This window comes from Ceratotherium simum, chromosome 36 (genome assembly GCF_057802395.1).
Source record: "Ceratotherium simum simum isolate JZ-2026a chromosome 36, ASM5780239v1, whole genome shotgun sequence".
NCBI classification, from domain to species: Eukaryota; Metazoa; Chordata; class Mammalia; order Perissodactyla; family Rhinocerotidae; genus Ceratotherium; species Ceratotherium simum.
The window spans coordinates 30942754-30956676 of NC_141935.1; the positions used below are offsets into that span (position 1 = coordinate 30942754).

The 13923-nt window shown below is 38.8% G+C and overlaps 1 protein-coding gene across 1 annotated transcript in view; it reads left to right on the forward strand.

Annotated features, from left to right (window-relative positions):
* CATSPERE (catsper channel auxiliary subunit epsilon) overlaps window positions 1-13923 on the forward strand; it is a 186317-nt gene that overhangs the window by 137666 nt on the left and 34728 nt on the right. The window contains exons 12-17 of the mRNA XM_087424248.1: window positions 2070-2128; window positions 4466-4541; window positions 8027-8079; window positions 10141-10191; window positions 10600-10633; window positions 10702-10781. Coding sequence (XP_087280374.1) covers window positions 2070-2128; window positions 4466-4541; window positions 8027-8079; window positions 10141-10191; window positions 10600-10633; window positions 10702-10781 — 353 coding nt within the window. The remainder of the gene's footprint in view (window positions 1-2069; window positions 2129-4465; window positions 4542-8026; window positions 8080-10140; window positions 10192-10599; window positions 10634-10701; window positions 10782-13923) is intronic.

A 13923-nucleotide genomic window follows, 5' to 3' on the forward strand; every position in this document is an offset into this window, starting at 1 on the left:
CCAATCCCTCTGGCTGCTTTTAAGATTTTATTCTTTGCTTTCTGCACTTATATATGATGTGTCTAGATGTGTATTTCTTTACTTTTATCCTGCTTGAGATTTCTTGGGCCTCTTGAATCTGTGGATTATTATCCTCATCAGGTGTCTTGTCAAATATTGCCTATCCCTCTTTCTCTATCTTCTCTTCTTTCATAACACTGATTAAACATATGTTAAACCTTCTCAATCTATTCTCCATGAGTCTTCAACTCTCTTCTTTATTGTTCATCCTTTTATCTCTCTGGGATACATTTTTATAATTTATTCTGATCTGTCTTCCACTTCACTATTTCTCCTTGTTGTCATGCCTAATCTGATGTCAAAATTCTACACTCTGTGTTTAATTTGATTGTCATATTTTTAATTTCTAGAAGTTTTATTTGTTCCTTTTAAAAATACACATTTTTTAGTTTCTTTTACACTACAGATATTTTCAAGTTTGTCATTTTTTCCAAAAATCTAGTAAGCATATCTGTTTTATAACATGCATCTATTAGTTCCACATCTGAAATCTGAACACGTGTATCTCATCTATTTCTTCTCCCCCATCATTGCTTTTTAGGTAACTTTTTACAAGGCTGTTTTTTAGGGTTTTTTGGTTCATTTGTTTTTAAGAGGGAGATTTGTCCATATAACATAGCCCACCGCTAGTAGAAATGGAAGTCTCCAAATCACTCCTTAATTATTTATAACTAAGTGATTTTTAAGTAGATGATCACATTCACAAAATATATTTTTAAATAGTTCCGTTGTATAGATATTTTCAGTGTTTTAAATCCAAAATAATATACATATATGTTGTTTGAGTTACAGACCCAAGTTTGAGCACCATTTAAATGACAACTAATAAACAAAGCTTGGAGAATATGCTTACTTTTTGCAAAAAATAATATTAAACTTTTTAGGTCTAATTATGTGCAAGAAAATTCTTGTAAGTCATTTTATGATTACATATGAATAAAAGTATGGCATACGATAGAAACAGGTGTAAATCTGACAATTAATTTCTTTCCTTGAACTTGGAACTAGATTTATTTTTAATGTAATGACCTTCACAGCCTTAAACTTTATCACAAAAGATTGTATATTTTGTGTTATACCACTTAGCATCCAGCATATGAGTAAATACACCTTGTCTCAGAAATAAGAATTTTTGCTAAGGTCTTTTAGAGGCACAAATTCTCTGTTCTCATCACAACAGATTAGCCAGAACCAAATTGATCTTTCTCTGAAGATTATATATGTGTGTATGTGTGTGTATATATATATATACACACACACAAGATATATATATATCTTGATATATATATATCAAGATAGGTATAGATATATAAAACAAAGAACTACCAAAAAGTAATTTAGGGATATAGACATTGTAGTTTCCATACTTTAAAAATATGGGGCTAACAATTTTCTGCCTCTAATATCATATATGTTCTGTAAATGGCTGTACCCAGAGAAGATAGCAACGTTATGGAATGCTGAAAATTGAGGTGAAACATGCCCCAAAGGGAAGAAAAAAGCAAGAACATATGCAAAAGGCAAATGAACATTTTTTTTACATTACTCAAAAACAACAGAAGAAAGGTTCGGGCAAATAATTTCTCATGGTCTCAAAAATTACAGACAATAGATATCTGTAAATCATTTAAAAACCTCAAAGAAGAAATAAAAAGGTCCAGAGACAAAGGTTACTAGAAAACAGAGGAAAGGGAGAAGTTGCTACACTCAGGATATAAATGAAAAATAAGAATATTGCAATGGCAAAAGTCAAATGAGGAAAGAGAGAGAAGCAATATAAATAAAAGGACTATGATAATATAATATTAAAAGGAAAAATAAGAATAATGTAACAAAGTAAATCTAATGTATACATAATCAGAATTTCTGAAATGGAAAATAAATTGGAAAAAATGCTAAATATATTATTTTTCTTACCTAAAGAAAGATTTAAATCTGTCTTGAAAGTATCCATCGTCCCCATTCCCAATTTTCCTGCTTTACATAAACCTTTTCATTTTCTTTTTCAGACAGTAACATTTTCTCAGAATGTAAATTATGAGGCTGTAGATGATTACTTCAAGTTGCAGTTAAGTATGACTTTTAAAAGAACCTACTCAATATTAAATATGCTATTCAGATTATTGATTTGTAGGTATTCTTTTATTTAAATGACCTCATGTCCTTTTAAATATCCAAATTTCAAATTCCTTTAAATGTATGGATAGATGTGAAATTAGTATTCTGTAGAAAAAAGAATACTTCTTGTAATTAAATGGAAACATGACCTATCTGAAGGTTCTCATTCACGCAATTGAAGATGCAAAAAAAAAAGGGCTATTTCTTAACTTAATACTTTTGGAGCATGTTTTATCATTAATTCCTATCCCAAAGTCTCTACATACTATCCTTAAGCAAAACCTGGAACTCTAATATCCTGGGAAGTCTTTAACAGTGAGTAGAATCAGATAAAACACCATCTTTGACTCTTGGAAGATGGTAGCACCTAAGCACTTAGTTTCTGGAGGAAGACAACCAGCCTGGGATTGTGTCTTAAGGCGTTTATATGGTTATCATCATGTCCTGACTCAATATATTTTCTGCAAAAATAGCATTGTTTTTCTAGGAAAAAGTCCATTTTTCTTTAGTATGCTGCTACTCCAAGTGAGTTTGAGTGCCCACTCCATGCCAAGTGCTTTCTAGGTGTAGAACTGCTGTCCTGGGCACATCTCCAGTGGGAGAAGACAAACAGTGAGTAATCAAATAAATACACGAGATAATCCCAAATAGTTAAAAGTGTGTGAAGGAAATAAAACAGAATGAAGTGGTAGAGAGTGACCAGGAAGGGTGGGGAGAACATGCTGCTTTAGACACACTAGTCAAGAGAGGCTCAATTCACCCCATTTCCCCTCACGCACCAACTTTTCTCTTGATTATTCTAACGTTGTGGGTTTCTTTGGGTATTTTTGGTTTGGGGGATATTTGCTCAGAATATCCTTGCTGTAGGATACACATCAAATTGTCCAGAAAACTTTAGGTCAGGCTGAGACTTGAGAAAAAAATACCAAAAGCTTTGAAATCAGCCCTGGTAGGAAAAAAAAATCTACCTATAAGAAAAATCACATAGAAAATTGAGGATGCAATGTTTATTTTAGTGTCCTTTACAGATCTATACTATATTACCAAATTTATCAAGATTGCATCAAATAGAAAAAAAGCCATAATTGGCATAATTATAATTTCAAATTATTTAAAAAATCATTTATAACTATGATTTCAAAGCTGTTGAGAAAAAATGTATCTTAGAATTGATGAAATATGGTACAGTGATTAAAAAACATAAAAATATGTTTGTATCCTCACTTATTTGTTACATTTTATATCTAATATGGTAAATAAATATTAAAATGTAATGAATATCAGAAGAAAAAGGACATTTGTTTGTGGTTAGTTTGTTTGTGTTTGTTTTTCCCCAATTTTTTCAAAAAATAAAAACCTTAGCAGGGGCGGAGTGTGAATAAAGCTTTCCAAATCTCTTCTTCTGTGACTTTTGAGCCCTCCCTTTTTTTTTTGCCTGAGCACAGAATGATTCATGCGCACTTCATAATCTAGAAGGCATTGTGTCTGCTCTCCCTTTTGATTCCAGTCAGATGATATTATGCAACATGATGTGATTCAGAAAATTAATTTCAGGGGCCGCCCGGTGACGCAAGCGGTTAAGTGCGCGCTCCGTTGCAGCGGCCCTGGGTTCCCCGGTTCCGATCCTGGGCGTGCACCGACGCGCTGCTTGGCAAGCCATGCTGTGACGGCGTCCCATGTAAAGTGGAGGACGATGGGCACGGACGTTAGCCCGGGGCCAGTCTTCCTCAGCAAAAAAAAAAAAAAAAAAGAGGAGGATTGGTAGATGTTAGCTCAGGGCTGATCTTCCTCACAAAAAAAAAATAAAAAAGAAAACTAATTTCATAACTTACTCTTTTTTGTTCCAAAAGTGTTGTCAATAGGAGGGAAAAATCTGTAGAGACTAGAGAAGGAATCGGTGTCATGGCTTTGGCCTTGTAATACCATCAGGAAGCAGGATAAGTTGTCAGCCCAGAGCCCCCTCCTCTGGGGACTGAGGGTGTTAATGCAACAGGGGGATTGAAACTTTGATAGATGCTCACTTCTGTTTCCCATCGTGCCAACCGTGTGCTGGCCAAAATATGGATACTACGAGATGGGAGTGACTTTAAGGGAAGACTACACACACAGCTGCCTTAGCAGGCACAGCAAGCAGTCACCACCACCAGCACCCTCCAGGCCTCTGGAATTCCTCATGGCGTTCAACCACATCGTGTACATAGGACCTTTCCTCTGCTCTACAGAAAGACGGAGTCATGCCCTCCTCCCTTGTGTTTCTATAATCACCTGTATGTGTTGTTTCTCCTAGAGACCAGAACACGGGCCTTCTGCTTGTTCAGATTAGGCCTAGTGAATATGCAAAAACATGTCCAGTAGCCCAAAAGGTAAGTGACATGGGTAGAAGATCAAAAACTTTACTTCGATGCATAGGTGGTAAGCTAAATACTACATATGACCTCCATACGTTACCACTCCCCTAACACTTAGCAATGTTTTGTAATGTTTCACTGTAGAGATGATAGCATTGTTTTACTTTGGAAACAGAAGATCAGATTTCTGCCTTCTGAGAATGTACCATTTAAGTGAGAAATAGAAACATATACAAAAATGTAAAATTATTAGTTTTTGAAGATAAAACTGTGTAAAGGAAAACTGAAATTACTGGGACAACTTAAGTTGGATATGGTTTGTCAGAGAAGACGGCCAGTCATGTCCATATTTATCCTGCATTTATTTATTCAGAAAATTTGATCATTTCTTCATTCAGAAAAAATGTGTTGCATGCCTACTATGTTTCTATGTGTCAGCCTGTGTGCCAGGTAATGGGAGTTACAAAGATCCTAGTCCCTTCCCTAGGGGTAAACATAAGCTAGCTTAAGAGAACACAGGATACACAGTTGTCAAAGAGCCCAGAGGAAAGAGGGAGCAATTTGGATTGGTGGGGGTAAGGTGAAAAGAAAGTGAGGCATAAAACGACTGTTGAGGAGTAAGCAGAAGTTGAGCAGGCAGATGCAAAGGGAGTTCCAGGAAGAGACATGCACAAAAGCACAGCAGTGTGAAATAACAATGGGGTGCTCAGGTAACCACAGGTATTACGAAATTAAACACAAATTCTTCACCACCACCGCCTCTTTGAGTCTTTGTTCCACACTGAGCGATGCCTCCTCTCTTTATTTCTTCTCAGCCTAAGTAACACTCGATAAACATGTATTAAGCACCTACTGTATACCAGGCATAACACAATGAGGAATACCTACATGAAGAATTCCAAGTCAAATGAGACACGGTCCCTGCCCTTCAGGACGCCAGCACAAGGAACTTGTTCCTACCAGGCAAGGTTCCAAGAATTTAGAGGGAGCCCTGAACTGAGGCAGACATGATCCATCCTTGAGTGCTGCTGACACAGACCCCTTGCAGGAAATTGCCTGCAGGTGCATACCAACCACTGCCCTGATGCAGACCATGCCACCTACTCAGCTAATCTGCTGAGGAAGCAAGATTAAGCAACCTCGTGAGTTCCTGCCCCAGCCTCGGTCTGTGTTGTCTATCTATAGAAGATATTCCATGCAAGATGCCTTCCTGAAACACAGGAGTTTCCTCCATCACATTCCCGATCTTATCAATAGATTTGATAGGGGTTCCTATTCACCCTATCCTGCCCAGCTCTGAGTTCACATCCAAGCTCTCCCCCTTACTGGCTTGGGCAAGCTACTAAACACTCTAAGTCTTGGCTGCCGCTTTCATCAAGAGGGAAATGTGACATCTATCTCACAATATTTATCTACTCTGTTGAGAGTACTAAATGAGATAACTTATGTAAAGTGCCCAGAACAGTACCCGTCACAGAGTAATCATCTAATATTTCCTTTTTCTTCCTTCTCTTTCCTCCTTGGCATATCCCAAGACATGGACAGTTCAAATCTAGTCACCCTCTGGGCCCATTGCAGGTAGCTTGTATTGACCCGCTCACTGAAACGCAATGGAGAAATATGCAATAGCCCTTTAGGCAACAGGAAAATGTGGCCTTGTGGAGGTAGGTCCTCTAGCTATTCAAGAAAATCACAACCTTAACACAACCACAAGGTATGCTCTCAACCAGAGGGACCTTTCTTTGTTCCCCTAGCCTGACCAGTGAGCAAGTCATCAGCCTCGCAGATAAATATTATAGAGACAGGGTCCAGGTCTCTGTGTACGTGGAACCATGACCCACAGACTTCTCCAGTTGGGTGAAGTTAGGCCCTTGCTAAAACCTGCTGGACCAAATGGACCAGGAACTGAGCCATTTGAATAGGAGCCTGCCATCTTTGTCCCTTAGTCTTCACAGCCTGCAGCAGAGCAGCAAATAGAACTGTCAGCTCCAACAGGGCTGCTTCTCAGTTTTTAACCATGCACCAAGAACCAGAATGCGATGAGGCCACCCTAGGAAGCCAGCACCCAGAGGGCCGTAGCACTTCCTTCCAAGGTGAATTTTCCCAGGGAGAGATGACTACAATCTGTCTAATGCATTATTTACCAACATTTATGTGTCGAGGGCCTTTAGAATTCCTGTCTCAGTTCCGTTGTTCTGTCTAATTAGAGGGAATAGGGAACACGCTGTGTCTGATTCCGAGCTAAGAAAGGAGCAGTCCTGCCCTGTCTCTGCGCTTAAGAGGATAGTATTAAATAATGAAAACCAATGCACTTTTTGTTTTCATTTGGGCTATATGTCAGAATTTCTCTATTTAGGTGTCCAGTCTTGGGGAGCATGTGTCAGCCCTACAGCAGTGGGTACCCCAGAAAACAGGCTTCTTCATGCTTCCCATGCTCTGTACTCACCCTCCTGTTCATATTTTTAATCCTAACCATGGTTGTTGATTCTGAGGCTAGGGGTGACTTTTCTCAGCTAGGACCTGGAAGAGAAGGGATGTTATGAACAAGATCATCAAGTGATCGTGGGTCCTGACTATGAAAGATCTGAGGACCTCACTCCACCGTGTATGTTATATGGATAATTTAGGAAAGATGAGGGGCAGGCCCGTGCTTCTGAACACGTCTGATGGGAAAACAAAGATTTAGTGATAAAAGACAGCAAGGACTGTGGGGAGAGTTTCTGAGAGAACAAATCAGGTCCAGCGGGTGAGATCAGGCAGCTCAGGAAACAAAATCTACGAACTCCTGCTGTGGAGCATGCCTTTCAGATGAAGCCTGAAAGGTCTTGGTTTAACAGGGACAACTCTTTAAATCCATCAAGCTTGGCTGGACATCATTTTCTATCCCCACCCTCCTGATCCCCAAGTCCTTCTTTAGGGTAAGGAGTATTAGAGTTTTTTCAGATTTTCCTTGTTGAAATATGCGACATATAGGACGTGTTTAAGACAGAATGCAAGTGTCTATATCCCACCTATAAAGCTGGGGGTGGGGGTCGGGGGGTAGACAGCAATGAGCGAGGTGTCCTGGAGCCAGGTAGAAATAGAAGTAGTCGTCCCAGGCAAGGAAGAACCAGGAGTCCGGTTAAAAAAGTCAAATTAATAGCTAGATATATGATAGAAACCTGCCACTTAAGTGAGGTATACGCTGGAAGTTCAGAGTTGACAGTCATGGTTGTAGAGGTGCTGGTGAAAGATGAGATGGGGTCAGTTCTCTGAGATACTGATGTAAGCAAGCAGAGAACCAACCTTTGGGCCTTGTGAGCAGTAAGGCTAAAGGAAGCAAAGAAAGAGAAAAATGTATCAAAGGAGAGGGAGGAAAACAGCACAGAGCAGTACAACAAAATGCCACTTTAAAATGTTATCATCTCAAATCTAAAATATAACTGCTTGTAGCTGTAGTCATATTGTAGATCACACGAATTAGAGCCGCTGAACTCACCACCTAAACCGCTTCATTTTAGGTGTTCCAGGTAGCCGTTGGCTGTGATGGTAGCAAATACATTGCTGTTAAAGGGCAAGTATATTTGCACTTGGCCTGTCTTAACTCTGTATGTTTTAAAACAAATAGTGAACTAAACGGTAATTACTAGTGATAGTATTAGCCTAATGACTGACACGTTCATATGAAATCCAAAACTGAATCGACATTGGTGTCCAAAAATTGAATTGACAATTTGTTTAAACCAAATTTGTTTGAACTTCTTGCCAAGTCAAATGTGACATTTGACTCATACTAAAAGGGAAAAAGAATTAACCTCTTTCTCTGTTACCAGCATTTTTCTCTACCTTCCCTTTCATAAGCCAGTTTCCATCTTTCATCGTTACCTCTCTCAGCTCTTCAGTCTGCAACCCATTTCCAGAAAAATAAGAAGGAGAAACACTTAACCTCTGTTTTCCATCCTACTCAAACTGGTTATTATTTCATTTCTGTCAGCGAATTGCTTACATTCACATCAGAGAAGCCTCAGTTTCCTGCACCATTTTCTTTGGGAAATTTTTTTAGAGCAAACTTAACAGAACCACAGTGTTTCCTCCAGAAAATTCCAGGGTGTGACTTTTATTGATCCTACCGTGGCTCACAACGAAGCACACTGGATTTTGTGTCATCCACTTGCCACAGCTCCCTTTCGTCTTCTGGGGGAGAATCGAGATCAGCCAACTCAAATCTGTTTAACTGAGGCAAAATGGATGATGGAGAGGAGCACTGTATCGCGATTCCTTTCCTGTGGTTGGGAGTGGGGTTAGAGTGGGGGAACGCTGACTCTTATCTGTGAAATGACATGCTCTCATCCAAAACAAATCTCTCCTCATCTGTATTCTAACAGTCTTTTGAGTACTGAATTGTAATAATCAGTCACTGGACTGATAATTAAGTATTGCCATCTCATTCAGCAAGGAATTTGCGTTTCCCATAATTCCTTTACCAGGAAACACAAAGGCTTACATTTTTACTGCCTATAGCATCCTATTTCTGGGATGGGCTACATTCTTGCTCCTTAGAGTGTGGTCTGTGGACCAGCAGTGGCATCACCTGGGAACTTATTAGAAATGCAGAATCTCGAGCCTTGTCCTACACCTGCTGAGTCAGAATCTATATTTTAACAAAATTTCTGAGAGGTTAGTAGGGACATTAGAATTTGAGAATAACTGCTAAGCAACATGTTACCAAAATCAGCTCCCAGTACCACTACATGCAGATTTCCTTCTTTAGTGAAATGCACAGCAGCTTGAATCAATCTATTTCTGGGAGGCTCTAGACAGCAATTATCAAGCTTGGTTGCTCATCAGAATCACCTGGAGAGCATGTTTAAAAAACACAGATTTCAGGACCTTACTTCAGGCCTCTTGGTCAATGACACACTGCTCTGGAACCCTAAAAACGACCCCCATAGCTTAGATTCAGGTTGTGGTGGGCCTGAGGTTTTCCCAGTCACCAAAGGACACCTATGGTCCAAGGTACTTCTGACAGGAGATTTGTCACTGAAGAAGGGTGTCTCTTGAGGTCTAATTTGAGTTCAGGGTGAGAGATGGTTTAGATTTTCAATATCTATTAAAAACAGTGGTGCCTAGGGTTCCGTCTGAGTTACACTGGAAGCACCTAGAAAAAATGGTTAAATGAATAATTTAACCTACTAAAAGTCTATCATTTTGTTGACCATGATAGCCTTATGTCTGTGTCAACCGTAACTAAAAATCATGTGAATCCTTAGAGTAACTGCTTATCTGCACAAGTGAGTGTCTAGTAGCATTTAGAAGTCTGTGTTAAAAAAAAAAAATTTTATGAGGAATAAAACAGTCTTCATTTTGATAGATATTCTATGAATTTTTTACATGTATCAAATATAAGAGGTAAATCAGTAGATTATAAATTCTGGTGTCTTCAGAAACATTTTGAAGCTGATCTTTAAAAATAGAGATGCTAGGGCCCAACACCAACCCCAGAGATTCTAATTCAGTAAATGATGATTCTGTGATACTCTCGAGTTTGAGAATCACTGAGTTAAATGATTAAATGTTTGTGCAAGTATACAAGGAATGATGATATTACAATTTCATTATGTTTTATTTTTTGTAGATTTAATAAAAAAGAATGTCTTCAGCATGACTTTCTTTACGTTATTGAAAAGTAAGAAATATTTTTTAGCATAAGCACTGAGTTTTGTATTAATGTGGCATCAACAATTTAGAATCAGTTAATACTCATTCCTATTAGCATCAATCTTTTCTAATATATGCATTTATTGCTATAAATTTACCTCTAGGCACTGCTTTTCCTACATCTCACAAATTTTGACAAGCTGTGTTTTCATTTTCATTTAGTTCAAAATATTTTTAAATTTCTCTTAAGATTTCTTCTTTGACCCATGTGTTATTTAGAAGTTGATGTTTAATCTCCACATACTTGGGGAATATTTTGTAATTATGATTATCTATTTGACTTTTGTGATACCTCCTTACCCAAACAAAGTAATGTTTCTAATTCTTAAGTTTGAAAAGAGGAAAGATAAGTAACAAAAAATGTCTTTTTTTATAGGTCATATCTGAGGGATCGACCATCTAAAAACTTGGTAAGAAAATTATAATTTTGTCAATTGGCCAAATACAGACAATAACTAAAACATTTTTCCTTTTCTAGAGAGTAAGATATAGTTGGAAAGAATATGGCTGCCCATTGAGAGTTAATTTCAGAGAAAAGTTTCACCCTTTGCTTCAATTGTAAGTATATTCTCTCTAAAATTTTCAGCTTACTTTGAAAGTTTCAAAATGAAAATATGAAAAGAAGGCTAATTGATCATGCATTTAATAATAAATATTTTTGAGAACCCAATATATGCAACACTAGGTTTTCAGTACTAATTATACAGAGTTGGACAACACACGGGCCCTGCCTGTTGAGGGAGGTTACAACTTAGCAGCTGAGACATAAGTGGGTAAGAGAGCTGAGACTGTTCTCAGGGTACAGGCAGTCTCTTACCCCTTGCTTCAGAGAGCCTCTCTAAATCCACCCCCCAGCTCCTCCCAGCCCCCCTGCCTGTGTGATAGGAACGACCTTCCCCAGGTGACATATGACTTTTCTTTCCATGGGCCAATAATAACTGAAAGCTGGCAAGGAAAGAAACTAGATTACTAAAAAGGGACAGTACATTGGGGATAGTTCAAAAATATTATCTCTAACTTAATTCTTATAAACAATATTTTATAATAAAAATATGAATAAAATGCTATGAGGAAGGCTTTCCCAAGTAGTTTTGTATTAGTTTGCTTGCTTCTCTGATTTTATTTTGATTTATGATTATACAAGTTACACAGTTTGTTACAAAATTTAAAATATAGAAAAATATAAGAGATAAATGACCCATGTTTCTTTTTTTGCTACTATAAACAAAATTGTGGTGAATATCCATTTATGTACATGTGTGGACACTAGTCCAGATACGCCATTAGGATAAATTACTGGAAGTGAAGTTCCTACATATAACATATGAAAACTTGAGTCAAGAACGTCAGCTTTGGGGCCCTCTGAGGCTGAAGACAACTTCTGAGACCTCACAGGGTGGGTGGGTGTGGAGTAATGAATCAGGTGCTCCAATTTAGTCTTGCTGTCAGAGCTTTCCCTGTTGAGATCCAGAGGCCTTTGCCAGCATGTTCTGCCCCCACTCCTCACCCATGGCAGTTCTAAGATTCTACACTGCGCCCTTGCCCTCTTACATCACCCTCCTGCAATCCCTCTGTCATGGGTTCTCTCTCTGAGCTATCAGGCTAATCAAGTTTCAATCTTTCTCCAGACATCGAATCACACCACTGCTTTTCCTGGGCACCCTATGCACTCCTTCCCCCACTGAGACCTAGTTGTTTTCTTTGTTTATTTTGTTTTTGTTTTATGTAGTGCCTAATCCCCCTAGGGTAAAAAATTTTAATGTTGTCTCCCAGAGAAGTGCACTCTTCAGTTCAATTCATCATTATTAAACACCTACTTTGTACCAATTACTGTGCTAGGCCTTGGGAATTCAGAGGTAAATGAGACAGGATATTGGCTTTCAAGGGCTCAAGAGCCTGATGAATTAGATCAACATTTGAGATGATATGCCAAGTGGAATGATAGACAGGAATGGCGTGGGTAGTTGGTATTGAAACTCAAAAGAAAAGAATCCAACCCAGTTACAGAAGGGAGAAAGCTCTGGGAAGTGTTCCCAGAAAACTTGCATTTGAGCTGAGTCACTGAGTGTTAAAGCATAATGAATATTTAGCTGAAGGCAGGGGAGGAAAGGAAAGGAGAAGGGGGGAATAGTGAATTCCACTGAGTAAGCCTTTCAAACAAAAGTAGATAGTTTGAGGAAGAAAATTCATAGTTCAAACAGTATAATGTTATTGGGGCATAGAGTGAGGCATGAAGTGTCAGGAGAAGAGGCTGGGAAACTAGCGAGGTGAAGTCCAGATCATGGAAGGCTTTCTGTCCATTCTTATGGTAGAGCAGCATGATCAAACCAAATATTTGCTTTAGCTAGTTCTCTCTGGGAGACATGCAGAAGATGAATTTCAGGGAAACGAGTCTAAGTAAGGAGATCAGGTAGTAAACTGTATTGGTGGTCCAGGGAAGAAATAAACAAATGGCTGAAATAGCAACAAAGACCAAGAAGAGGAATCATTTACGAGAGAAATCCGTGATCATATAGGCAGGGCTTGATAACTGATAGATGTGAGTGGTGAGGGAAAGAGAGAGTGAGGAAAATGAACGTGGTGAGTCAAAGGTGAGATCAATCAGAAGAGATCTTCCACAAACTTCCACCACCATATCTACCCATCTTCAAGCATCTGTAGCCTTGAACTCTGTGTGTCTTCCTATCACCATAGATGAACTGTATGTGTGTCTAAGGCCTGCCACTCCGTTTGTGAACTGGATCCCCATCCCCTTTCCTAATTAAGAGTATTGCTCTTGAAATTCTCCCCTTTTTCTCCAGCTTCATCAACTTTTCCTTCTCTACTGGATCATCATACAAATATGCACTTCTTCCCCGCACCAAAAACAAAAACCCTCTCTTGACCTTACTACCCCTTTAGCTACTATACTCACTGTCACCAACTCCTTTCCTATTCTCTCCCAAATCCCTTTCAGTCAGGCTTTTACCCCCACCACTGCACCGGCACTGCTAGCCAGTGTGACCAATGGCCTCCATATTGCTAAACCCAATGGTCAATTTTCAAGTCTCGCCTTACTTGATCTCATTAACAAGAACTGACACAGTTGACCATTCCCTCCTACTTGAAATATTTTCTTCACTTGGCTTCCATGATAACACATTCTCCCACTTTTCCTGCTACCTCACTGGTAGCTCCTCCTTAATTTCTTAGGTTCTTCTTTTCTCCATGATCTTCTAATGCTAGAATGACTCAAGGCTTCTTTTTCTTTTCTCCCTCTCAACTTGCTCTTTTAGTGATGTCATCGACTCTCATAGACCTGAATGTCTCAAGATACTGATAAACCCCAAAACTATCTCCAGTCTGAATATCCCCCCTTGTATTGGTCAAATATGGCTAGGCTATGCTGCAGTAACAAATAAACCCTAATATCTCAGTGCTTAAATCTTTTCCTGTTATAGTCTGACATATATCATAGCTATACCATCTGGACATGGCCTCCTAGGTTACCACTATGAAAAAGGAAAACTGGAGGATTGCATGGGATGTCTTAAAGGGTCAGGCCTAGAAGTGGTTTACATCACTTCCATCCATATCCTATTACCTGGAACCTAATGCCATGGCCCCAATCTAATTCCAAAGTGGGCTAAAAAATATAAACAGGCATGAGGATATTTGGTGAGCACTAACAGTGTCTGCAAAAATCCTGAACTCCAGGCCC